The sequence below is a fragment of the Ostrinia furnacalis genome, unplaced genomic scaffold (assembly GCF_004193835.3).
Source record: "Ostrinia furnacalis isolate ACB-3 unplaced genomic scaffold, ASM419383v2 OfSCF7348, whole genome shotgun sequence".
Taxonomy (NCBI): Eukaryota; Metazoa; Arthropoda; class Insecta; order Lepidoptera; family Crambidae; genus Ostrinia; species Ostrinia furnacalis.
In genome coordinates, this window is record NW_021137587.1 from 593716 (window position 1) to 618915 (window position 25200).

The 25200-nt window shown below is 35.1% G+C and overlaps 1 protein-coding gene across 1 annotated transcript in view; it reads right to left on the reverse strand.

The window, feature by feature from the left end:
• Positions 1-1398: 1398 nt before the first annotated feature.
• The window catches only part of Pka-C3 (Protein kinase, cAMP-dependent, catalytic subunit 3), a 38501-nt gene continuing 14699 nt past the window's right edge, over positions 1399-25200 (reverse strand). The window contains exons 2-7 of the mRNA XM_028320093.1: positions 18732-18900; positions 14687-14796; positions 8327-8572; positions 6713-6894; positions 2517-2594; positions 1399-2060 (exon numbers count right to left, since the gene is read on the reverse strand). Coding sequence (XP_028175894.1) covers positions 1935-2060; positions 2517-2594; positions 6713-6894; positions 8327-8572; positions 14687-14796; positions 18732-18900 — 911 coding nt within the window. The 3' untranslated portion in view covers positions 1399-1934. The remainder of the gene's footprint in view (positions 2061-2516; positions 2595-6712; positions 6895-8326; positions 8573-14686; positions 14797-18731; positions 18901-25200) is intronic.

The window sequence follows — 25200 nt, forward strand, 5'->3', positions numbered from 1 at the left end:
TACATTAACAGTATTATAAATTAATTAAATCACAAAATCGGATGACAATACTTAATTGTCTAAAATACTTAAGTTTATTTATTACTTATGATTAACATTTGCACTAAGAAGCATGGAATATAGCGCGTTTTTAAGTTCGAGTTTTATAGCATATTGTTATAAAATTAAGTAAGTTCATATAAGTCATTACCTTTCATTGCATCTGAATTTTTACAAAGTACAGTTTTTTTATTAAAGAGTCATTTTATTCGTTGGAGTTGGCATAAATTACAGAATAAGAGGTCAAACATGAACCATGGTATTTGAAAGTATTAAAATACTCTCCTTGTATTCGAACTGACGTATAGTCGTAACTTTAGAAGCTTCTGATGTACATAAAAATCTTATTTCTTACAATTTCCATATAAAAATGGTCTTACTTCGTATTTAAATTGCCAAAACATCGATGTGCAGTAGATTCTTTCTTAGATTCTTTGTTGTAAATTTCGTACAATTTGTATGGAATGTGACTATACTATCTTGACAGGTTTTTGACCCATTATACTTTGTATGTGATTCCAGCTTCTGTACTTAGACTTAGGAAGGTCGTTTTACGCTTGTCTAAAAAAATAATTGCTTCTTTTCAACCGTATGATAAAGTAATTAAGATTCAAATGGTGGAAATATATTCGACAGAGCCATATAAAGGGTTAACGAAAAAGGGCACAGTAATTAGGCATCATGAACTAAAAGGATTACTTCATCGAAACATTTATAAATATAACAAATTATTAAATCATCGTTTTATCATTATTTGATCTATGTGCCTATTTATTATCATGATGATAGATTTAGAAGATCATCATCATTTATTTGTTTGTTAAATCAACAAAACTATCGGTTTCCGCAGTCACAAATCTGAAGTGAATTTTTGCATACAAGTTCACATCTAGCTATCATAAAGCATTTCAATAAAATATATTTTTTTATTATTACTTGATATACATTCCAACCCTTGTATTTCCCAACGTATTTTATAAACATTGTATTTTAAATATAAGTATCTTTTTTTTAGTATGAGTGATATGGCCGTGGGTAAATAAATGGTAGCCTGTCTTCATAAATAAACATTTCTGGTAAATGCCCGAATTAACATTTCGAAATTTTAAATTAAATTCGTTTCGCAATGATATTGTTACGTACTCTGAACTCGCACTATTCAGATTGCTTTACATTTAGACGCTTACCTATGAAATTAGTGATTTTTGTAGGAATTTAATAGAATTCTTTCTTTGGTTTATGTAGATGACAGACATACGTAATAAGTTTATTTCAAAATGATAACTTTTATCTCATTCGTCCTAATCGGTCATACATGATGAAAATCGATAAATAAATACTCCTAAAGTTATAATTTTCTTTAATACAGAAGTACGTATATGTAAAACCTCACAGAAAACGGCAATTTTATGGGTAAGCGCCAACAACGATGCCCCACAAGGCCGTATTCGTCAACAGGACTAGGTTGCCTGTCAAAAAGGCAAGTGGAACGAAGTTGACGAACGCGTTATTAACGTTGTTTGCATTATATGCTATTTCCATTTAATCTAAGTTATTTTCTAGCTGCGCTGATGGCAACAGTAAGGCTTTTCTCTTGACATTTCATCCACTTAACAATAACACCTCTTTTCTCTCCTTAATTAACGACAAAAGACAGATGAAAGCAAAATTTGAGGCACGAAAATGTTCATCTAGATTCTAGACAGTAAAAAAATACAGTTCTTACAGCTGCATACTGTTACTTTTCTTCTTTATCGTCGATTCTTTGGTTGTTTTGTCTTTCTTATTGTTGTTGGTAAGGAGAAAAAGGACGTGGTTATTTTATTTTTATTGGTTGGCTGCCAGAATCAGGCCCTTTAGGAGCTTGTCTAGTGGTGCGCTCGCGCCGCTCCGCATCAGAAGTTGGCGAACAACTTGAGTTCGTCAGGGTCCAGCGAGCGCACCGCCTTCCAGTCGGTCTCGGGGTACTCGTCGAAATTCGACGTATCGCCCTCGTACGATACGGATGGAATGATCGGCGGCTGAAAAAAAAAGATCACCTAAGTTAAAACTGAAAACTTTTCTTCTTCTCCCATGTGGTGATAAATGTTTCCACGTTTGACAATGTCACGTAAACATTGGAATGTCATTGGTAATGGAACAATGGAAGTTGATTGGTAAATTCAATGTCAAAATAACATCAGGCACTATGACTGACTGAAGTACTTATTAACGCTTAATTTTGTTCTTTTAATATGTAACTTCATAACGCCTTCGTTGTATGAATTAGAATGGTGGGGAACCAAAGGTGGTAAATAAAAATCACTTTTGTTTGGGAAACTTCTCAGTTTTTTTGTTACTTCTAGAGTCAGTAGCGCTTGAGTCTTATTCCATTTAATGGGTATCTTATTGATAAATTAAGCACTAAAGAGTTTCCTACACTCAAAACGTGGAAAAAATCCTGTTATTACTACCTAGATTAATGAATAAATACTGACCTGTAATTTTTTCATGAAGACATCCGCCCAGTCTATATGTTTGAACCATCTGTGCCGTTTCACGTCCTCGGATCCGCACTGCAACAAAGAAAAGAAGCCGATCTTAACAAAAATAAACGGACATTAAGAAAAGAGGGCATATTAATAGGTCAGTAGAGATTCTAGAGATTTTTATGCTATCATATCAATCATAATAGCATCATTGAAACTCAAACAATCGCTTCCATCGATATCATGCGATCCTGCCTGGGTGGGCGAATTTAGAACAAGATTGTTATTATTGGCGGACGCGACGTTAGACATCGTAAACTTAGGTCTAGAACGAGCGTTACGTCTAATATATTATTATCCCGAAGTCTATGCCAACCGGGACATCGGTTTATTGCTGGTTTTGTAGTCCAGTGTAGAAATCGCCCAGTATTGTCAATCAATGCGGCCACAAAACTGAGCTATCACGCTACTGACGCAATCAGAGCATGCAAATGTTGCGTGAGATTCGTACTGTAATAATTGATCTGTCTAAACGCCAAACAATTATTTGTTCACCTCTACGTAATGAGTTTTTCAGCTTCCGATACCTACTAAAAGTAACAATTATTTTTAGGATCCACGGGCTTGAATAGTAGCTATAACGATACGGCTATCAAAAGACTAGTTTTCGTTACCATAAAGATACCTATTAGGTATGTTTATGGCATAAACCATAATCTTGGTAAACCATGTCTCCAAAAATCAGCGTGTGCCCACGGCTGTTGCAGCACAACTGAAACGTCATGCTATGAGTATTCATATTTGAGTTCCATAGCTCTGTTTTTAATCATATCTTCATCTAAAATTTAGAAGCATTAGCGTAATTAATTAATTAGTATAAATCGAGTAAATAAACGAAAGTGCGCCATGAAGAACTGCAGCGTAACGCACGTTTGAATATGCATGCTCGCGCTGACCGCAGTAACGCAAGTCACCTGGCTCCTCGGAAACCTAGTTTTCTATGCGACGCATTATTTATTATACAGGTTGGTCGAGCTTGCACTGAATTTACATTATCCTTGTCTCCAGTATCTGCAATGTTAATATACTTAAATACTTGGTTTTTCTCTAGTATTTCAAAAAGTTAACAAGCCTAAACCTGCAATTTTACCAGAAACCATTTTGGACGTTGTTAAGAGTGAGTATGTTTTAAAGTTTATTTAAAATTTTGTTTGAGATGCGACTCTTAACGCTAGAAATTTTTGTTTAACCAACCGCAACTTGTTTTCTAATTCAGGATGATTTAGATTCAGCTGTTGTTTTGCTTTAGCTTATTTTTAGTTATAGATATATGGTTAGGTACAATAATAATATTGGTTATCTCATATGATGTGGTGTATGGGTTGGAGCACGCTGTATAATGTGTTTGCGTCGCGATAAGTCAGCGCATGGCCGTTTGATCTCGCCGCGCGGACACCTGACTGATGACTTTCTAAACGCAGTACGGACGCGCACAGTAGGAGAAAATACACTGACTACTAGAAACTCCAGGGTAAAAATAGATCATGTTGCCAGTCACATCTTTTTAGACTGTCCAAGTCCAATGATTATCCCCTAAAGGGATGATCGAAGACATCCATTAATGCTTGTGCGCATTAACATTTAAATCTAACGTCGCTTTACCACGGTTCTTACTAGTACATGAATAGAGTTTATCAATTCAAAAGTTTTAGTGTAATACGATGTTTTAGAAACTCAATTTATTGTGCTTCTTTTTTCTTGTACCTTTAACTTAAAAATTAATAGTCGTTTGTGTTTATAAAATGTGCAATCTGGTATTTTTCATTGTACCTAACAAACTAGCATCGTCTACTGGAGATTTATTTTAATTACAATAAAAGGTCGGCAACCCGATGAAAGTAATTCGAAAGGTTAGCTACAAGGTATATTAATGACTGCTAATTGACCTTAAATAATCTGTACTACATCTTAATTGAGCGTTTGGTGTGCCAAAAGACTGTCTATACCCACTTATTTCTATTTGTAGAAAATAGCCCGGAACACTTTGTGCCATAGCATAGGATTGTTGTTACAAAAGTAGTTAAAATCCATCACATCATAGAACCTGCTATGAGAAAGTGTGCTATTATTGAAAAAATCTTAGACCTGTAGGGCTGGGATGCGCGCCACGATTTTGCGCGATAAGCCCATACATATGTCGTCTAAAACATCGATAATATTTTATAATTCACGCACAGCCTATAGGCTATTAGGTATAACCCAATCATCACTTACCCAGGTGAGATAAAACTAGAACGCAAATTGAATTTAAGTTAATAAAATTAATTTTCACAAAAATCCGACATCGGTATTGATGTTATATTAAGTGAACTAAAGAAATAAAAATAATTACGTTCTTATAAAATGGGACATACCATGATTAATATTTTCGAACAAACTAGTACTTACCTACATATATTTTTGAAGTCGGTTAAAAAGAAGACTTACAAAAAATTTAACTTGAATTAAAAGTAAGTTGAGGGAGTAACATCGTTCACAAGTTAACGTAGCACATAAGGCGATTCAAATAAATATCGCAATAATCAAAATAGCTGGTCGAGAGGAAATGTTAATTATGTAAGTAGAACTGGTTCAGCACAGCGACTTTATTCATTGATATAATAATTATAAGGTACCTACAGACAGAACAAGTTTAGATTAAACCTAAGTGTTACTAGGTCAATGCATAATTCCTATAGAATGTGTTGGGTCTATTTTAAAGCACATGATACTAATTTTAAACTCCCGATTTTCCTATGAAAATGATATCAAAGAAAAACGTTATGAATAATACTATAATTAATATCCATGTCAATACGCCCACGGAATGTGAGCTACAAAATGTTTAGATTTTTAGTAGAGCGGCGTACGATGCGATGTCGAGCGATATTTAGGAGTTACAGGGACGTAGCTGGAGGGCAGCCAACTTCAAGAGCTAAATAAACGTTTTTTGTGCATAATCTCGTAAAATTAAACTGGTCAATCAAACAAGAGTGATGGCGTATGTTGCTGAAAATATCGCCTGTGATTGTAATCGTTTGTCAGTAAATTATTTAACTATATGCTCTGAGCTAAATTTTATAATCGTTTTTTTTTCTATCTAGGATTTCCTCTTAACTTTTTAATGTATTCAGGATTTCCATTAAACGAATGGTTGACTTTAGGTAAATACACAGATGCAACATTGCTTTATTTGTGAATGTATGTCAATTTATATTCAGGCAGACTAGTAAAAGTAAATCAAAATTAGTTAAATATGAACAAAATATGGACAGTTAATTTAATATTAATACGATAACCTCATAAAAAAGATAAAACATCAAGTGCATCCCGCTCTAAAATCGGCAGTAGGCTAAAGTCGTTGAGAACCAAAGATTTGGATTTACGTTTGTTCAGAGGCGGGTCAAGCGCAAGGCTGATTATTTCTGAAGCGGCCAACTCCACCGCTGTCTCCGGAGGCCGAGGCTAACGTTCAACAATAAACAATGCCTAGTTTTAACTCAGCCCGAAATAAAATTTCAAACCAAACAACACGCACAACTTTCATAAATAGAACCGTTATAGAAACGTATTCAAATTAGTCGGCGACCTTATAAGATGATGACGAATATTTTACAACGTCAAATGTGGAAACATCATTTCAGAATGTATGATCTTATAAGTAAGCCTACATTTTAATGAATCATGGGCTCGTGAATCACGCTACTAAAGCAAGCCTTGTAGATAGGCGTGTGGGAGCGAGCATGCGCCTACGAGCTTCAATAACGCGAATGTCCTTGTCGCGAAGCTAGCATCGACTCGTAAGTTCTGTTTTAGAAGAGAGATTAATCAGGACCGAATCTCATGACAAAAACTGACTTATGCGCGAACGCGACAATATTGCTTTATCATTGTATACTTTTATTATAGTACTTGTACCACTTTGATTAGATTCAAAATCGTAAAACAACTCAAAAAATATGGTAAGTACCATCTACCACGGCATCATAGACAAACCTAAAAAGGATTTAGGACGCTATTTGGATCAAATATGTAATTGCTCAATAATGAATAATAAATAAATAAATAAATAAATCACATCTCTTCATAATATGAACTATCACACAGCATACATAGATCATATGCTGCAATACAGGGATGATTGAATTGTCTAATTGAATAATTACCTTCATATTTCCTAATCGTTTCGTCCTGTCTTGAACCAAAAGTTTCTTGATGATGTCCTTAGCAACGGGATCCAAGTGACGCGGCCATTCCACTCTGCCGTTGAGGATCTTCTCGTATATACCAAAAGGGTTGTCGTCGTAGAATGGCGGATACCCGACCAACATTTCGTAGATGAGCACTCCTGAAACACGACATTATAGAGTCAACTGCAAAATTCATCATATTCACAAGTTTAGATAATCCACCCCGTTTATAAATCAAGTGACAAGCTCTTGAGAAGCAATCTGACAACCTATAAAATTAACACGATTTATTAACTGACTTCATAACATCAATATCTTAGCTTTGTGGTTTAAGATATGCGCTAGTGAAACATATCACAATAAATTCGAATTAACATTTTCTCAGTCATTAATATGTCTTCGATTTCTCAATCTATTATTCTAAATAGAATAGGTACGCATCAAAACAAAATAATTAATGTGTAATATGCATGACACCATACCCGACTTAATATTAATTTTATTTGTTGGTTTATTTTTAACGGGTAATTAATGCTTCGTGTTGACTGCCACAGATGCATCTAATGAATCGCAAGATTATAATATCGACTGTATATTGCCAAGTAAACTACCAAGCCATGGCCAAAACGAATAATTATAAGGACGCCCGAACTTTCATTAGATAAATTACCTAGCCGCCTGTACAGCTTGGCACTGTTTTGCCTTGTGGTGATGTTGTATTACGAAATATGAAATATATGCAGTCTAAAGATGTAAATAAATGCAACTGTAAACAATGTAGGATTATTAATGAAGTTATAATAAGTCTTTAATATCAGTACTACCTACGAGTATAACTATAGCGAACTGTCCCGGCTGCGCACGTGTAATTTCTTTGGGTGTTTGTTTTTTACCTATACATATGGACAAACGACTTCAAGCTTCATTGTTCGTAATCATTAAAGTGGATATTATAATGTGTTTTTTCGTGAAAAAGTAGAGACATCCTGGCGCTATAAAATAATGGAAACATTTTCTCGTGGTACCTTATTAAGCTATCCCAATGCCAACGCTTGCTCTATGGCAACATGAATTTCTTTGCTGTGTGCTATGGCCAGCAGCTCTACAGGACATGAATTTATGAAATAGCGTGTCTCTAAACTATATTAACATCACGCATGCCGCATGCTACACACAATAGGAGCGGAGCATCAATGAAGAATGTTGCAAAAACGGGTAAGAGAATTCAAACCAATTTCACGCGAACGAAGTCGCGGGCACAGTTAAAGCGGAATAAAATTGAATTTGCATACTTTAAACTATAAACACAAATTGGTTAAAACTGATATTTTATTGTAACAAAGCGAATACCGTTTATTTATTTATTTATTTAAGGATAGTACACAGCACAATATCAATCTGTGTTAACAATGTTTTTAGTAGATTTTGTTTATAGCAACAACCAAATACACCGCATCACGCGCGTGATACACGAATGATTCACGTCTTCTTATCAATAAAATTGTCATCATTTTATTATTGTTGTTTTTACTTTTTAGTTAATAAATGATAACCTTGTTGGTTGGTTAAGTAAATAAATAATGGACTGACCTAGAGCCCACCAGTCCACCGCCTTGTTGTGTCCTTTGCTTTGGATGATTTCTGGCGCCAGGTACTCGGGCGTCCCGCATAACGTCCAGGTTCTGTCCGTGAGCTTCTTGGCGAAGCCGAAGTCCGTGATCTTCAGGTGCCCGTCCTTGGCTAGGAGTAGGTTTTCCGGCTTCAGGTCTCGGTACACGATATTCCGGGCGTGGAGGTACTCTAGCGCCGATACTATTTCTGCCGCGTAGAAATTACCTGTAATTTTATTCGATGAGTAAACAAAGGCTCTTTTTCTATTGAGTATGGTGTATTTGCCCAATATGGCAAATCATTTTATCGTGGTTATCTTTCCTACCTTTGGAAAGTAAAATGGTATACTTAATTAAGTATGTTCAATTTTAGGCCACTGGCCCTATGGTCAGTAACTCTGTCTGTGTCTTGCTTTCACGCCTAAACCACTGAACCGACTTTGATGAAATTTGGCATAGAGATAGTTTGAGTCCCGGGAAAGGACATAGGATAGTTTTTATCCCGGTTTTTGAAACAGGGACGCGCTCGATAAAGTTTTTCTGTGACAGACAAAATTCCACGCGGACAAGGCCGCGGGCGGAAAGCTAGTCTTAAAATAAACAGTAGTTAATAAATGGATTTCTGTGACAACAGGTAAACAAAGGCAGTATATTCCTACTTATAATTTCTACACATCATAAATATCAACCGCTATCCATTTATAATCTTTCAATAATATTAACATACAAATTAATTCTTTAACCATTAAAATTAAAATGATATGGCGACTAAAATGACCTACCAAAATGCAAATGATACTTTCATACTAAATGTTTTTATATACAAATTAAAATTCGTACTTTCTCTTTAATGTTGAATTTGATTATTTGTAATGCAAAAAAATATCATTTTAACCAGAGAAATGTTAAATCTGTATTTATTAATAAAGGCAAAATATCTATGCATGAATGTAGGTCAATCTGTCCGAATAATTTTATTTTAACTATTTTTGGCACGAAATATTAATTTCGAATTAGTTTTTATGCAAATGGATGCAAATGACCGAAGCATGTTGAATAAACGGTATTTAGTAAAACATGGGAATGAGGACACCTACCTAGGTGTCCCTTATATCTTGGTTATATTTGTAACATATTAAAGAAATAAAATTATTTGTTTTGTTCGATTAACTTAGTAGGTCAGGGAAGAGCCTGGATGCTGTCAGCCCAGGACCAGCCTTTATGGAAATCCTCGGGGGAGGCCTTTGTCCAGCAGTGAACGTCATTTGGCTGAAAGGAACGAACGAATGTAACTAATTAACTCATAGAATAAATCCGAGTGTAGTTACGAGTATGTGTGCCTATGCTCTTTGTAATTAGGGATGTTGCGAATATTCGCATCCGCATCCGCATATGCGGAACATTCGCATTGATTTTGACATTCGCATCCGCATCCGCATCCGCATAAATCGACGAGGATCTGATGCGGATGCGGATTTGTAGCAGGTCGCGACAAGAAAGAAAGGGGCAGTCCCGGCGAGTGGCGCGCGTCAACCGAATGTGTTGATTGACCAATAGGAAAGCAATGATTTTTGTTTTTGGACCTCAGTGAATCGGTGACGGTGGCGCGTCTTGCTATTCTTTTGTTGTAATTACTAGTGAGTAGTTGTGACAAGTGACAAGAACTGAAGCATACGTTTGATTTTATTGTGGTTTTTGTTAAGAACTGAACTAACTGTATTGTTTAACGTAATACGTAATACCTTCATTCGTATTACGTACCTTAAGTAAAGTTTTATTTACTATTTGGATAAGTGAACTATGCCACCACCTACGCAAAGTGAAATTTGGACGTATTTCAAACCTGTGGACAACGACCGGGAGAAATCGCAATGTAAAATATGTAACAAAACATATTCGCGAAAGGGCCGAACAACATCGTCATTAATAAATCATTTGAAATCAATGCACGCTAAGGAGTTTGCTTTGTTTGAAAAAGCAAATAACGAAAAGCTACAGAAAATAAAAAATGATGCCGGTAAGTTATATTTTATGCAATATTTTTTTTGTTAAGTCGGGCGTTTATTATTGTCTGACATCGCTGATTTATCCTTATGATATTATAGTAGTTTTGGGTAATTATATAGGTAGCTATTTAAAAACTTGTAATTTCTTTAATAAGGGCCGTTCCTACGAGTTGCGTAAAACTGAATTTTGAATCCAAAATCTTAGATTTGTCATATGAACTAAAATTTAGCTAAAAGTGTAGTTTAATACAGTTTTTCAAATTTAATTATTATTTTATATAATAATTACTAAAAGTAATTCATTCTCTTCTTTATTATTAAATAAAAAATGATAAATAAGGCTGTGTTTCTTTCTCTACTAAGCCAAAACTTAAGTTTTTTGTACAGATCCGCATCCGCATCCGCATCCGCGGATGTGGAAAAAAGTGGATCCGCAACATCCCTATTTGTAATACCCAAGCAAAATAAAATCTTCGCCGGAAATTGAAAAATAATGGAATCATGTTTATTTTGAGCCGTAACAGTCGTTGCGAATGCCTAGAGTTTAGCTGAACGGAGCGTCACTCGTATTTTAATAAACCATACAAAACCCATATTGATTTACAGACTGTGACCCTCTTTTAGGGGATGATATCTGAAAAAACCTGAAATACGTGTTTTTCATTTATAGGTACTTTACTTAGCTTTTCGCCCGCGGCTTCGGTGACAGAAAAACTTTATCGCGCGCATCCCTGTTTCAAAAACCGGGACTCAAACTATCTCTATGCCAAATTTAATTAAAATCGGTTCAGTTTTAGGTTTAGGCGTGAAAGCGACATAGACAGACAGAGTTACTTTGGCATTTATAATATTAAGTATAAGATAGGTGTGCTCCTGTGAAGGTTCCAATAAAATATTCTATCACTTTCTTCCCCATAAATGGTCAAGTTTGAAAATCCTTACTTAGTGCACCATTAGACTCATAAGGAACCCACGTGTCTTTGAAGTCTCTAGACCCAGCGGTTTGGGCTGTGCGTTGGTAGTAGATATACGCCAGTCAGTCAGTTTTCCTTTTTAAGATGCTCATTAAAAATAAGAGCAAATCACAGCTAGAGGTCAATGACAAGACGAGTCGAACGTATTTTATATAGAAACAACAAATGAGTTAACTAAAGGACTGTGGGCGAATTTGCGTCACGCGGAACTAGCGCGGAATGACATCAGTAATGAGGCAAACGCCTTCATCTTTCCGAACTAGACAAAAGCTACATAGAGCGCTATAAATTTAAGAAAAAAAAGTTATTAAAAATTATTATTCACAAAGAAACCATTTTAGCGAAAGGGGCCGTCCATATATTACGTCATTCTAAATTAGGGGGGGGGGGTTGGTCTGCGGATGACGGTAAATGATAGATAGGGGGGGGGGGTGTTTCGAAATTGACGTCATTCTTATTTATTTATTTATAGTTTCGCTAGTATGATTGTAGGGGGGGGGGGGTCTAAAATCTGAAAAAATCGATGACGTAATTTATGGACGGCCCCAAAGTTAATATAAATAAGCACAAAAGTCTATCAAAATATACAGGAAACTTTCACAGTTTTAAACTAATAACAAGTTTTTATCAAACACCTAAAAACGCGTTTATCAGTAAGCACTTTTGATTTATCAAAGATCTTTCAAGATTTCGTTACAATTATGCCGAAATATGTGATCGGAACATGTTCATTTCATTTTAGGTACTTATTTTATTGTGTTTACTTCACAGCTTTACTCAATACGAGACAAAACTTTATAATTAGATGTAGACAATGCGCAGCGGATCGGCCGGCGTCATGGTGTCTGCGGCGAGTGATCGCAGACGTCGCACGCGCAGCTTTAGCCCGACTCCAACCCGACACCCTTGAGGAACTAATAAAAACCGTCAAGACGTTTGTAGAACATTATTTAACCTGCAAAATTTGTTTCTGCGCTCGCGTCAACAGCTATTTTTAAATAAGACGCGAGGAGATTAAGCGCACCAAAAGACTGGAAATGTGAATGAATGCGTTGAGTCCTTTTTCAGAGAACATTACAGATACTTAATAATATAATACATAATGCGATATAATAAGCGCACAAATCTAAAACATATTTAGCTACATTTCGTTTTAAGATTGTAATGATATATGATGAATCAAATAAAGATCTTTCATTGGATACTTTCATATCCTATTCTTATAAGTAGTAAGTTTTATTACTCTTACAAAATCGTATTTCTTTCTCATCTTAAAATGTTTTCTTAAAACTACAAAACAATCTGTCGTTTACAACTTTTGTTATTAATACGTAATTTGAAGTAGGTAAGCCATAAAACTCGGTTTTGTAGGCAATTGAAAATTTTTACAACAGTCGTTAATCCTGCTCGTACTACGTAAAACTTATTTCGGGCAAAGTAGGAAGTGTGCTTTCATTTACTAATTACTGTTTCAACCTATTTTCGCTTAAACGACACAGCTGAAATACTCCAATTAAACTTGAAGAGGAAGAGCAAAGCCCGAGCCAAGTCCAAATTACACTGTTCCCCAGACCGCTTATCTTGAGAGACATACTACTACGTCTAGTCAGGTCAGACAAAATCTGACTGAAAACTGTGCCAATTTCAGCGCGAATCTAGCAAAATACTAAATAGAATTATAAAACACCAAAATAAATGCGTTTAACATAGCATTTTTTCGTATTTATATAATTAACAATATATTTGTCTAGCGCTATCACTAACTGGTTTATTTTAAACCAAGTGTATTTCATCTTATTCTGAACTCAGTGCTGAAATGTCTCCAAAAATAACCCGTCCTTCACATACCTCTATTCTTAAAAAGTTATCTAGTACTAGCACTAGCTCATGTGTTGCGATGTTTTCTAATGTAGCTAACTCCAAGAACGATAAAAATCAGTGAAGTAGTGGACAACGTAGGTGATTGCTAAACCGCGCTCGAACGCGACGCGCTGGCACCATTCCAGCACTTATTTATTTACCCCACTACAATTTATTTATTTACATCGTTCAATAAATAATAATATATATTATTTTTATGATCGTACCGGGTTTCATTATCATGTCATCAAAGCAATAATCATGGCACCAAGGAATACGGATTCAGTGTTTGTTTATAAGGCGTACGAACATTGTGTAGGTAGAGTCAGTTGCAAGACATCAAAGCGAGTCCGACAACCGGCGTGACGGGTGCAAGGTCGGCGCTTTCCGAAGTCATTCGGAGTCGGTTGTCATCATATTATAGTAATATTACGTAATCAACAATTTTCCGTAACTTAAATATACATGCATAATAATTTAGATCAAATTGGCACTGACCCACAAGTTTATCATATTATGCTATTTGCTTGAGAATGCAGCCACTCAAGATATTTCTCAATAATGACAAAAGGTTCCTGCAGTTTCTATTCCAATACTTTAAGTACCAATCCAATTTCAATTTTGCTAATAGCTTTCTATGTTCAAAAACACAGACTCGACTCTAGATAAATTGAAACAGCTCATTACGAACACGTTGTTACAGTAATGTATGCGTCTTATTGATATTCAGAAATACTCCAGTGTCTATTAGTGAATGTATCTGAAGATTATAGCCATCGGAACTGCCATCTGTTAATAAATACACGGCCATATACAATTTTAAACTTTAATTTCATTGTTATACACACTATATCAATTTATTGTAAGTGTACGAAGATATATTAAAAGGGCTGCCAAGGTTGTGACATGGAAGATTAGTTTACACATCACGTCAAATGACAAAGCAGCTTACGCCCAAAGTTCTGGCTGAAGGCCAGAAAATAATGTGCGTAGGCAAGTTTCGTCTTACTTTCTCCTTTACTTTTCATTGTTAAGATTTCTTAATAGTTAATGTTATCCAGTCTTTCCAATTTATACATTAAAACTTAATTTCATTCCAAGCTCTGTCATGTTAAGTTCCATTTTAGAACGCGAATCAGGTTAACGCTGCACATTTTTTATTATGAAACAACCACTCTCCCTAATTTGGTTTGAATTAGAGATCTGTAGTTAAGGGATCGGGATACCAATTTAAGTTCTATATTGTGAGATTATGATCTAAAAAATGTACAGCCTGATCATCAGTTTCCATCAAGTGAGATCTGGACAAAGAGCTTCCTCGTTGTGGATAAAAGAACAAGATCAGAATATAGTTTTTCTTCAATTCACAAAACCGATCTACTATTGTTAGTTACAACGTTAGAAAGAAAGAAAGAAACGTGTTTATGCGATAGCAGACCACAGCTTTACTTCGGATAATGAGGATTCTCCTTACTGGATTTACGGGCGATGTGTACGTACCAATACTGTTGCTGAACCGGCCCGCGTTCCTGAGGTAGGAGAACAGCTCTCCACCGCACACGTAGTCGAACAGCATGTAGATGCATGAGTCGTCGTGTGTCCACCATCGTCTGCAAATACAGGCTCATTCAATAAGTGGTCTACAAACGAATGTTTCTGAGTTTCAAGGATATTGGACCTTTGACACAGGCCGCTACCAACCGGGCAACATGGAAAGCATTAGGGGAGGCCAATGTTCAGCAGTGGACGTCCTATGGCTGAGATGATGATGATAATAGGACCTAGAAGGACCTACATCTTTTAACGACAAATTGTACAAGACTTACAAGACAAAAGCGAAATAAGAAATGAAAGTGAAGTACTTTCATCTCTTATTTCCTAACAATTTACGTAAATTGTTGACTCTACATAATCTATTTCCATGTTCAAGACGCTCTAAAAGTTGCAAAAACACCATCTTATATTTTAGGCTGTCAACAACAAAACAAGTGATAATAAACATTGTCGACCGATAGATCATAGTGGCGTCTGATAAAAAGTGACAGTGTGATGCTTGCCAGATAGTAGAGTACGGCACTCGGCGCACGCGCGTCGAAATGTGTCGCCCCGCCTCATAGTTGGCGCCTAAATGGCCACTTCTTTATGCCAATGACAGCTTTCATATACAAAGCATTTACTCGTAATTATACGATACATTATTGTGAAATCTCATTAATAATGTTACAGCGTTTAGTACAGAAATAAAGCGCAATAAAGTTCCCAAGAGTTTATACTCGTAATATGACGAATTTAATGATAAATAAGATCGGGGCCAAGGAATGATAAATCTTGATATTTACGCCGTCTCTTTGTAAATTTGCTGAGAAGGGAACTACTATGCCTAATATGCGTGCTCTGACGGTACGCATTTGGCCCGTCGCATATAAACAATGCGTCTGGAATACACTGTCCATCCATTCCAAAATGCTCGTAGACAATATTGGCACCGCGCCTCGGCCGAGTGTCGCGTAAGTGACGGGCGTCGCATGCGCAAGTATATTTAATTAGATCACAATTACTTATATTATAAAAGTAAAAAGACTAAACTAAACAAGCTGTTCGGAACAACTGTCAACTATCGACTACTACATAATTCGCAGGCTTCGCGAACTTCTGCTTTGCTCCCCCGTTCACAATCAACTAAGGGTGGATTCGACCAAACAAGAGACAAATAAGGGAGAGTCCGCTAATTTGGACCAGTTTTTTTCAATCCCATTTTACACATAGTTTTCGTTTGTTTTTGTTAATGTCCATGGTATATGATAAAAGATACATTATTCAACTTACTATTTCATAAGTATTAATTAACATGATTGTTGTATATTTAGCACAAATCAACAAAGTACGAGTTCAGAGCTTCGGTCCAATTTAGCCAACCGGTTCGATAATTTGTACCACAGGGTTACTAAATTGGATTTCAATAAATTTCAAGCCTATAAAAAAACTATGGCAAAATATTATACGATACATTCTTAACAAATTAGGAAACGAAAAGGAACAGTAGTTAATAACATAGACAATTGATATTGTTTTACACGTTATCACGATTTTGAGTACAACTTTTGTAATTCCAATTATCGTAACGCACACTTGTACCTAATCTACTTTGCAAGTCTTTTGCTTTCATTTATTGTTAGTCAAACATAACTACGCTATTATAACTTCAAAATATGATTTACTAAAAAAAATTTCAAAATCCTTTGGTAAAGTTCCATACAACTTGATGTGGTACAATTTAGCCGACTAGGTGATAGTGCTTTTAAAAAATCGGTAAAAAATATAGCTTATAAATACCGAAAAATGTTTCAAATAATTGTAATCCACACTAATTTACGCTTCTAAATAATATATTAGAAACACCCTGTGATTAAATTTAACAAAATTACAAACTAAACATGTATTGTCAAAAGTTACTTGAAAACAATGAAAAAATACTTTTCAAAATAAAACACACGTGTTTGTTGTCACGGCAAAAACCACATGGCCGATATTAATTGATTTTAGTTGTGTATCGCTGAGTGTTGCAATTACAGACATTCAATAAATACTGTACGAAATATGAGGGTGGTACAATTTACCCGGCGGTACAATATACCGAACTCTCCTTAATCTCAGAATAAATCATCAGTCATTCGACATTTTGACATGTATCCCATACTGAAACTGTCAATGTTCCATTTATACCAGAAGATATTCTAGGATACAAGTTTGGTCGAATCTGGCCTAAATGAGCTTATGATAGCAGCCACAAAAGGAATTATTAATTTTATCCATCATAAAACAATGCTTGTTAAATGATTCACTAACCATACAGCGAAACGTCCCATAAAGATTTACTTCGAGACGATATATTGGCCTTTATCTTCCAACACACTGAACTCAGAACCGATATAACTCGTCGTTAATTTGGTGGAAATGAGTAGTCGCCAAGTCGGATCTATTCGTTACTGCAAAGTGCAATGTGGTCATAATAAGTCGCACACGAGCGGCCATAATTTATAGCTCTCTGAGTGATGGACGGGCTACGCAACGTTGGTAATTTTACTTCGGAACGATTGTATAAAAGTTTACTTATATTGTATAACGTAACAAAAAAGAGCTAATATTTTAACGGAACAATCTGTACTTACTTTTTCATTTATTTATAAAGCCAATCCCGCTAATCTCAGTAACTACTGGTTCGAAATTTCGAAATGAATTGGGTATTATTTTTACAAATATTTAAAATTGTAAATTGTAGGTTGAGATGAAAATAAAATCAGATAGCAAACTTTGGTAATATTTTGCAGTTATTTAATCATCTAGAACATTTCAATGACTTAATAGGTAGTAGGTACAACGTCTACCAACCAACTCTACATTCAGTTCAGTGCCAGTTGAATATCGTACGGCTTCTTAGAGTACCTAGCAGTATACGTTGAACTTGAAACGGTCGACGGCCTTGTTCGCAAAATAAATACGAGCCTAATTGTTATGATGGCAGCAGTAACTAATGCAATATTTAATTTTTGTTATGGCATTGCAGATTATAGCTGGCAGCTAATCATAGAACACACAATCATAAATCGAGGAAACGCCGGTTCGAACCCACTCGTAACACAAGGATATTTTTACACGAGGTGTTAACGGGACTATTTGAAATTAGTTCATTTGTATTTACAAATTACTAATATTCTTTAAAAAACATACTTCCGTTTACTTAATGACGCATCGTCTTCAATGAATATGGGAAAGTATTTCGTTTTTTAGTTTTTATTTCAATTAAGTTTTCATAAATTATTTTTATGGTAGAATCTCCTTGTCTTAGTACCGAGATCCATTTCGTTTGTCATGATAAAGATTACTACGTAATACAATTAAAGAACCGACTTTTGCAAGTTATCCTAACCGGAATGCTACTCGCTTGATATACGGTCTATTTTTAAACTCGTACAAAAAACACGTGCAAGTGCATGCACGTTTTAGCCATCAAAATAGTTTATGTACACGACGATAAATTACACTAAAATGGAAAATAAACACGTAATCAGATGGCACAGGCGTTGTTTACATTCTGGCCTAGTAGGAGGTGAGGTGGTGGTAGTAGCAGCCTACTTTCTTTTTACGCATCCCCAATCCATAACTTTTTTTTTAGAAACAAGATCACTCGTTTTTTATCATCGATCGGTCCTACAATATTCCGCAAATATCTTGCCTGCGAACTGGCCACTAAGAAACATTTTTATTTCTATTCGAACAATCAGTATCGAATGGCAATTGTTTTTTCTCACAAGACATTGCGCGCTACCATTTTCACGACACAATTTTTTTATTTTTCAAAGTTGACTAACATAGTGATTTGTTTATGCAACCGTAGAATTTATTTCAAATTATGTATTGTTACACAAAATTCACCAAAATTTTAAGACCTCACGCAAACACTAATTTATTAACAATATTCAAGTTTTCCAGTCAGCTGTTTTAAATTCCAGGCTAGTTACAAACACCATAAATAAAATATACTTACAAATTAACTATGAATGGGTGATTGATTTCGGCCAGGATGCTCTTCTCGTTCATGACGTGATCAACTTGCTTCAAACGGATGACGTCTGCCATGGACAGGATTTTCATCGCCAGGTACTCGTCCGCCGCCTTGTCACGGCACAGGCAAACTCTGCCGAATGTGCCAGTGCCTGCCAGAGAAAAAGGTACCATTTTATAATACAGTTAATACTAAGGCTGGGTTGTACCATCTTACTTTAACTATTCCAAACATCAAAAATCTATCCGAGTCCATTAAAAACACCGGCTATCGTTGTTACTCGTACAGTCAAAGTTAGGTGGTGCAACTCAGCCTTAGTCACTTCGTAAAAGGTTTCATGAAAGTAATTGATAGTACGAAATAATTGTTTCATGAAAATGCATCGGTTCAACTCATTTATCGTATCAGCATTTGCTTTAATGCATTCCTTTAATAATATCTTCCCTAATATTTGCCGATGTGAAAACCCATTCAAAACAAAGTTTGAAAACATTTCTTTGTAATATTCCAAAGCATTATATCTATCATGTTGTTAATAAAAATTGTTTCAGAGAAGAAGTGGTATTGAGTCACCTGAAAGAAATACCGGCTTTATTCGTAGCGTAAATAATTATTCCGAGCGTTTGGGCTTGTTACGGTGGTAATGTGCTGCCGATATGTAAACACGAGCTCTGATTCTAACAAAACAGCCAATTCGTTTACAAGCTGAATTATTTGTTTGATTATTTGTTACTCGAAGAACTACGAGATAGTAACTTTCATTGTTAATAAGCAAAATATACTGTAAGTACATAAGTATTATGGGTTTACAAGTTACAACAGCACGGAAAATAACAGTACCTTAACGCCAAGGTATATCATTGAGATGATAAATAGTGTGAAAGAACACGGGAGAAAGGCTTGCGTGCATACAGGTAAGTATTTTGTAGGCACATCCAAATGAAGTAAGATTACGTACCCAGTACAAAATCGAACAGATATCGGATTATTATTTTTGGCATCGGATTATTAGAGTAGGTACATAGGTACGATTATTTTATTTAAAAATTATAACTATAATAGTACATTATTGAGTTAGAATACACTGGCTGTTCTATGTAAGCCATGACGTGGTGAAAAATAAATTATAAGCAAACAACCGTCACTCAGGGGCTCAGTGCCGCTCACGGAGTTTGTCTATCTCTCAATATTGCCCGCGTGACTCATTCCCGATACCTATCTCAAAGAGTTAGAGTAATGTTTGTTATTAATGCTCTAAGTCCTAACCGCATCTCAATAGCAGTAGGGTTGCCGCAATAGACAAAAATAATATCTACTTATCATACATTATTTCATGCGTAGCGTTATTTTATCGATTATTCTCAAAATATTTGTTTACTTTAAATCCATCAAATTTTTACTTCATACTTAATAAACTTTTTCTATTCCTTTAATAAAAAGTAAGAGAAGAGCGACAGTTAATTTTGTAATGTATTGTAGAGTCTTCCAAAGATTATGACGTTTTAGTTTCTTTAGTAAAAAAATTAAGCAATTAGAATTATAGTTAAGCTATCATTACATTACATTAGCACATTATCTTTTTAAATTCAAATACCTACTCATCCTATAATTTGCACTGCCTGTGTTATAATTTGATGCATGGCTTAATAATTTACCTAGTTAATTCCAAAGCCGTTGTGCAACCCTACAGAATATAGTGTATTATAACGCTAAATCTGTGGCCAATATTGAAAGTTAATGGCAGCTCGTGGTTTCCCAACACCGTTGCAGTGACAAGTGAATTTAAGTAGAATATTTTACATTTATTTAAAACTCGTTTTTTTGCATTTTATACCAAAATTGAGACTGATATTATCTGATACTTTTTTCAAGTGCACTTTAATTCGCACTGCGTTGTTATTTGTTAGTTTGTTACCAAGGACTCTTTTCAAAATCACGAAAACAGCTTTTACAAGCTCTTAGCCTTCATCTCATATCATGCACTTAAATTAATTTATTCGGTGATCAGACTATATTTTTGGTTGATAAAATGTTTTAAATTATAGTGTGAAGTTAGTAAGGCGACCCGCGAGCTACTATTTTTAAAGAAAAAGTAACTATATTAAAATACCTCTACACTGTTATAGACGCAAAAATATAAACCAGAAATCTATCAGGTATTAGGTATGTCAGCTAAAAATAACATATCATCACTGAATAACATCTAATAATAGCCACCACCTTGTCAACCGTTCATTAAACTTTGTTAATGGTAATTAAAATCCGCTAGCATACACGTACGAGTATACAGGGTGGCCAAAACAGTGAGGTCTAAAAGAAAAATTTAGATTCCTTACATCAAGGTGTACCTAAATCACCCCCATGTATGTAATACGATTGTGCTTAGTTTAGGAGATAGAGTTAATTTTGTGATATTTTAAAATTTTGTGACCTAGTAGGCTTTAAACATNTGTATTGTGATAACAAGGCAATCCCTCCAAAATGATATCACTCCTAGGCGTTATGAACATCAAGTGAGTGTAAGTTCATATTTTTTATTTTAAAAGTTGGTATAAAATGAGTGAAATTTTTTTCGTTAATTTTTCAGTCAGTGTGTTTACTCATTATCACAGATAATAAATATAATACTAATTACTACGCATAACTCTTTTGCTCGCTAGTGTTACCTGTGCTATCTTCTTTATTTCGAACAAAAGTGCAAAAATAATTCAAACACACGGAATGTAAACCATTTCATCGTACCTACTTCGGAACTGTTCTGTAATATTTATTACGGCACTAAAATTGTTTTATTGGCGGTTACTCAAAGATTGAATGCGACTACTTGTATTATAAAATTGTTTAATGCATTTACTTTTCTTTTAGTGGCCTTGAATGAGTTTTACGATTATGATACAACACTCTATTTATAAAACATTTTGGAAATTATAACACTATAAATATTTTGTTTTACAAAAAATAAGCTATGCCAATATTGCAGTTAATGCAAGTAAGTAGGTAGGTATAACAAAATAATATAAATAAGTGGGAGCTGTATTCACGAGTACATCCAGAGTTGGCGTCCCTAATCCAGTCATAGCGGCCGTCAAATCTTTTTGAATTTTGTTTAAACGCCAACTCAAAGTCTGCCAAAGCAGAGAACAGTGTGAAGAAATCCTTTGCGTCCCATTTGTCTTGATCAACTGCAGCGGCGCGGGCAGACCGCGAAGACTGAACGACTAATGGCTGGAGCTGATGAAACACAAACAGCTCAGACAAAGACGTGACGTCTAGTTGGCCAATGAGTGTTGAGAACCTGCTTGATTAATTTAGTCTATAGGTAACCAAAACCTACCTACCCACATAGGCACTACTTTCTCAATTTACTAATTAATTACTTATTCCTCAGAATAGTCCTAAAAGGATTTTTGGGAGTACCTACATCATCCATCCCTTGCACATTTACATTTTATTAATATAATATTTTTATTTTTGTAATCTTTGGGAAAATGGAATGGGGCATTTGAGTGAGTTAAATATTTATGCGGCATTCTTCATAAAGAGGCAAAATTACAACTGATGAAGAACAAGATATTGAAATCAACGGAAGAATCGTCCATGATTTTCCTGCACTGGGGATTTATTTGCAGTTTAACGAGTATTGTAGAGTCCCCACCGGGTCGTGGGCGGCCAATAACAGTCAATTATCATCTACTCCGTTTGAAGTTGCCGCTCGTAATGAGTTTTCTCCCGACTGTCATCCGACCATACTATTTCAGCTTTACCACGTGAGAAGTGGAACACTATTTTACGTTTTATGTACGGTTTTGACGACATGTCACATATATTACACTCAAATAAGACGCACAATTATGATATCACACTGAATTAACCTATGTTTTTAAAGGTCGCAGAAGAAGAGACTTGGAAACACGAATGAAAAATTAGAGGAAAATATATTTTAAATCTGCTATCAGACAAATGTGAGTAAAATTATTTTTCTAATAAACTTCATGTTTAGTTTCGTAACAGGTCCTTGTGCTAACAACAGAAGGCTACTGGTCCAATATTTTTATTTTTAAGGTTTAATTTACGTAACACGTGTATCGAGAATCAAGATGCCATGCCAGTGACGTAGTGCACAGAGTTTCCCCATAGTGCGTTATTTTCTGTCCCTTGCGCAAGACTCCTCGGGCAGAAAGTGTTGATGGCTGCTGAGAAAATAATCTGTTTCAGAATGTATACCAAGTTGCAACAGCTGTTAATATAAACAATTATTTTAGTGAAGTGCGATTGTACACTTAGGCCGCCTTTACACAATATTTTTTTAACATGCATATTTACAAAAAGATGGATTATTATATTTGTTATCAGATTTTCTTAGCTGGTGCAGTGAAATAAATAAATATTTATGTAATAAATGACTTCTTTTATCATCTTCAAATGAGACGACAGAAATAGGCACATTTTTATTGTAGGCTGATACACTATAAGAATTATTGTTTCTTCATAGACACTAGTCAGTGTCAATAGTCGTGACACCCGAACCTTATTTTAGTTGTACGTGTTGCGAACTTTGTGACTACTTTTTTATTTGTACTTTGGGAGTCACGAACTATTTGACGCTGACTGTACAACACATATCTAATTTGAATCGTTGAGGTAATATAGATCAACGGTTGGAGGAGGGAAGGACTCGATAGAAGGGCAGCCGACTGACTAGGTCGCCGGGCGAGGCCGCTCGGGCCTCGCTACACAAATCCTCAGAAATACAATAATAATCCATTCGAATAACTAAACATTCTCATTCTTAAATTGAAACAGAAAGGGTTAAATAAAGTATAGCATAACTACCTATTGCAGTCGTAAATCTTAGCAACTGAGGATATAATTGTAACAATAAACGTATAGGTTTGTTCATGAAATCATGAGGATACTTAGTATGTAGTCTAATGTTGTTTGGCATACGTAACTATTTAACAGTAAAATACCCAGTAGCGTTATATTAATATCGGAAGCTTAAACTATAACATAAGGGGGTAATGAACTCCACTATAAAGATAGTACAACATACACGTAGGTACACGTGCTTCAAGCGAACTTCAATGTCAATTCAAGTTCCTGTAAAGTTCTTGGGTCTAGTTATTTTCGAATAAATTACAATCGGTTTCCATCGACAGTGTATCTTCCACTCATTATCATGCAGTAAACAATGTTAGTAGAGTCGTGTACCTGGACATACTGTTGTATCTATGAACTGTTGGCCTCCCAGAATGATTGTATGCAAAACATTTAGTAGCATTATCTTTATCGATCCACCTTATAAAAATACAGTTATTTTATAAGTAATTAATATGCTCGTATAAAACACACAGGCATGCAATTTAATTGTTTATGTATATCGACGTGAAATAACGATTTAGTGATAATTATTAAATATGATAATTATAATAATATTTAGTGTTGAATAATACAATTATAAAAATGTGACCATAAAGTAAATTAAAGTTTAAGAGTGCTCTTATACCACTTTTAGTGCAAATATTGTAAAAAAGTAAAGTAACAATTATAATGACAGTTTCGTAATAAAATAATCTTTTAAGCTTCAATGAGTGAAGGGCAGCCGTATCGAGTCGACAAGACCACTTTCACTCCATAGGCCACTCAAAATGACGCAGTGGTCATCTCACACCTAAGTAGTTTCTCAATGGCATAATTCCTAATCACAATGACATCGACAGTTAAGAATATAATACCCAGGATAAGGTTAACTTTAAAACTTTAACCGGTGTTTTGTATGGAGTTTGACTGACTTTTGACGTATTGTAGTAAATATTTGTACAAAGCAAGTAAAAGCTTTTTATCTCTCCAAACGTCGATTTTTTACCCGACTGCGCCAGAAGGAGGGCTATGTTTTTGAAGATAGAATATGATTCTTTACCGTCACTACTTTTCTAACTCCTCAGATCACAAACCACTTTCTTAATCTTTCCTGGGCATAATAAATGCTAATAATGTTAATTAGTTTCCGGATTTGACAGCTATAGATGTTTTGTTTATAGCTCCATAGAACTATAAATTCTCAACTTTCATATTGATATGAGTCGTTTTAACCTTTAAAAGACCGCCTGGCTACAACGGTCTCCACTGCATAATGAATCTTATAATACGGACTGTTCACCACAGTGCTTACTTACGTATACAGGGTGAAACACATAGAGTCCCATTCGCAAAATGGTCACACTTTTTACATACAACATACAAGTTGAACTATTGTTTAAGAAATGGTAGGCTTTAACTTTATCTGAGTGTGATGCCAACGATTTAAACAACCTGTATACTCGTGGTTAGGAGCTAGGTAATTGGAGTAAACTTTGCAACAATTAAGTACTATATTTGTTTTAAGTCACCTGGGTAGGTAAGTGGTAATCTCGTAGAGATAACAAAGAGTCGATCTTGACCTTGGCCCTGT